The sequence below is a fragment of the Solanum tuberosum genome, unplaced genomic scaffold (assembly GCF_000226075.1).
Source record: "Solanum tuberosum cultivar DM 1-3 516 R44 unplaced genomic scaffold, SolTub_3.0 scf00518, whole genome shotgun sequence".
In the NCBI taxonomy this organism is placed as follows: domain Eukaryota; kingdom Viridiplantae; phylum Streptophyta; class Magnoliopsida; order Solanales; family Solanaceae; genus Solanum; species Solanum tuberosum.
Window position 1 is genome coordinate 69404 of NW_006239437.1, and position 2015 is coordinate 71418.

Genomic DNA, 2015 nt, shown 5'->3' on the forward strand with positions numbered 1-2015 from the left:
TATATATATTATTATATCATTACATAATGATGAAAAAACAAATCATTCATTTGTTCCCTAAAATCATAATTTAGAGCAAGTGAGCCACTTATGTACAAGATTAATCAGCTAAATCAATGCCAACATCCCTTGAACTTAAGCACCCTCCTCTCCCACTAGGAACATGTTGCAAAGCTAGATCCAACTTTGATAAAACTCGAGAAAGAATACTTAATTCAGGAATATTAAAATGATATATTTAGCAATTGAAGTTGGATCAATGTGCATATTTGCTAGTCCTTTATGCTCCTACAATTATTACAGCTGCAAAAACGGATTGGTCCAACCCAGTTTAACTACGCCATTGCAGACTAATGACTTCAAAAGTCGCGAGGTCCAGCTAGGCTACCATGTTTTGATACCTCTCTCTAGGCTCTAGCTATCATTATTTCCGGAGCGGAGTACTAATTCTCAGATTCAGGAAATGAAAATGAAATTGCCACCCAAAGCTTCATTTTCGTATAAGCTTAACAAATGATTAATATTCAACTCCATACACCTAGTATTCTTGAGAAAATGCAACAACATACACAAGTATAATCTGGTGAACATCGACATCAATGCTACATCATGTCCCAACTATTTCCATGTATATAATCTACTTGCACTAACAGATCAAAAGGATGCTCTCAGAGCCTTTACTCAGTCTTTAGGCATATTTTCTTTTGTCCATTCAGCAGTATCATCTGGTTGAGATTATGAGTTAGTCACTATAACATAGAATGTTCTGTATGTATATACTTTTTACAAAAGAAAACTATTTCACCAATAATTTTACATAAAAGGTAGTAACTGTGGGAGTCGTGAAAATGCAGGTAACATATGTTAATTAACAATTGATACTAGTTCCAAGTAGCAAAAACTGATACAATACTAAATAGTTGGAGGTAGCAAGTTGAGTGTTGTAAGAATAGAACAGCTAGAGAAAACTAATTCTCATCCTAAAACAACATTGGTACAAGTTTAGATCACTAAACTTGAGAAAACATTTTTTGTCATGCCAAACAGAGCAATCTTTGACCAATCAGATGTCATCTAGAATAGTGTAATAACAAGGCAGAAGAAGCTTCTATATCAAGGCCTATAATTTGACATTCCGTGAAAGACTATCATTAAGCTTGTCCTTCTCTATCATGTGACTGGCTGTTTAATCAACGATAACTGAGGTCATGGTTGAATACTTTTGGTCATACTGACAGATACACTACTGATAATTAGCATTTTCAAATGATGTCAAAATCATTAGGTTTCGAAGTGCATAGAATAAGAACATTGCAGTCGCTTAGATTGTTACTAAAATCCAATATACCATTGAAGAGCTAATTTGTATACCACAATCATTGAGAAGTTACATGCTTCTTGGTTTACAGTCATATACCTAATATTCTCTAATGAAAGTAGATAATTTAAGGAAGTTATATCATGGAAGACATGTCCGAGATATTATCATACCTCTTTATAGGTTAACAGGGATCCTCAATCCATCATGTGCAAGTTGAACTGGTATACCTTCTCTGCAAGCAAATAATCATGTGAAGTTCTAGATAAGCTGCTAAATCATAAAATTTGCATCCCCCCCCCCCCCCCACAAATTTCATAACTTTACAACAATAAAACTACAACTCATTCATATATTAAGCCAATTTCGCACTAATGCCTGATTTTTACAGTATACAAAATAACAAAAAGAAAACATGTACCAACAAAATCAATAACTACAGTTTCAAAAAAAATTATTACTTATTATCAACAAAATACGTTGTTTATACAAATAACATCACAACTTAAATCTACTGACGATTTACAAAAATAAAATCACAAAATGTGATTTACAGTTTCATTGCTCAATTTCTTTTTCATTTCACTGAAATACAAATACAAACAATAAACTATAAAAAAATACTAACCTGAAGGATCCCATCTTCCATCATGTTTAATTAATATAAATAAGTAGTTGTCCATCACAACAAAATCAA

General features: G+C 32.6%; 1 protein-coding gene across 1 annotated transcript in view; it reads right to left on the minus strand.

Moving 5' to 3' along the window:
• Positions 1-475: 475 nt before the first annotated feature.
• Positions 476-2015, minus strand: part of LOC102588005 (putative hydrolase C777.06c) — an 11454-nt gene continuing 9914 nt past the window's right edge. The window contains exons 9-10 of the mRNA XM_006364818.2: positions 1492-1553; positions 476-725 (exon numbers count right to left, since the gene is read on the minus strand). Coding sequence (XP_006364880.1) covers positions 1496-1553 — 58 coding nt within the window. The 3' untranslated portion in view covers positions 476-725; positions 1492-1495. The remainder of the gene's footprint in view (positions 726-1491; positions 1554-2015) is intronic.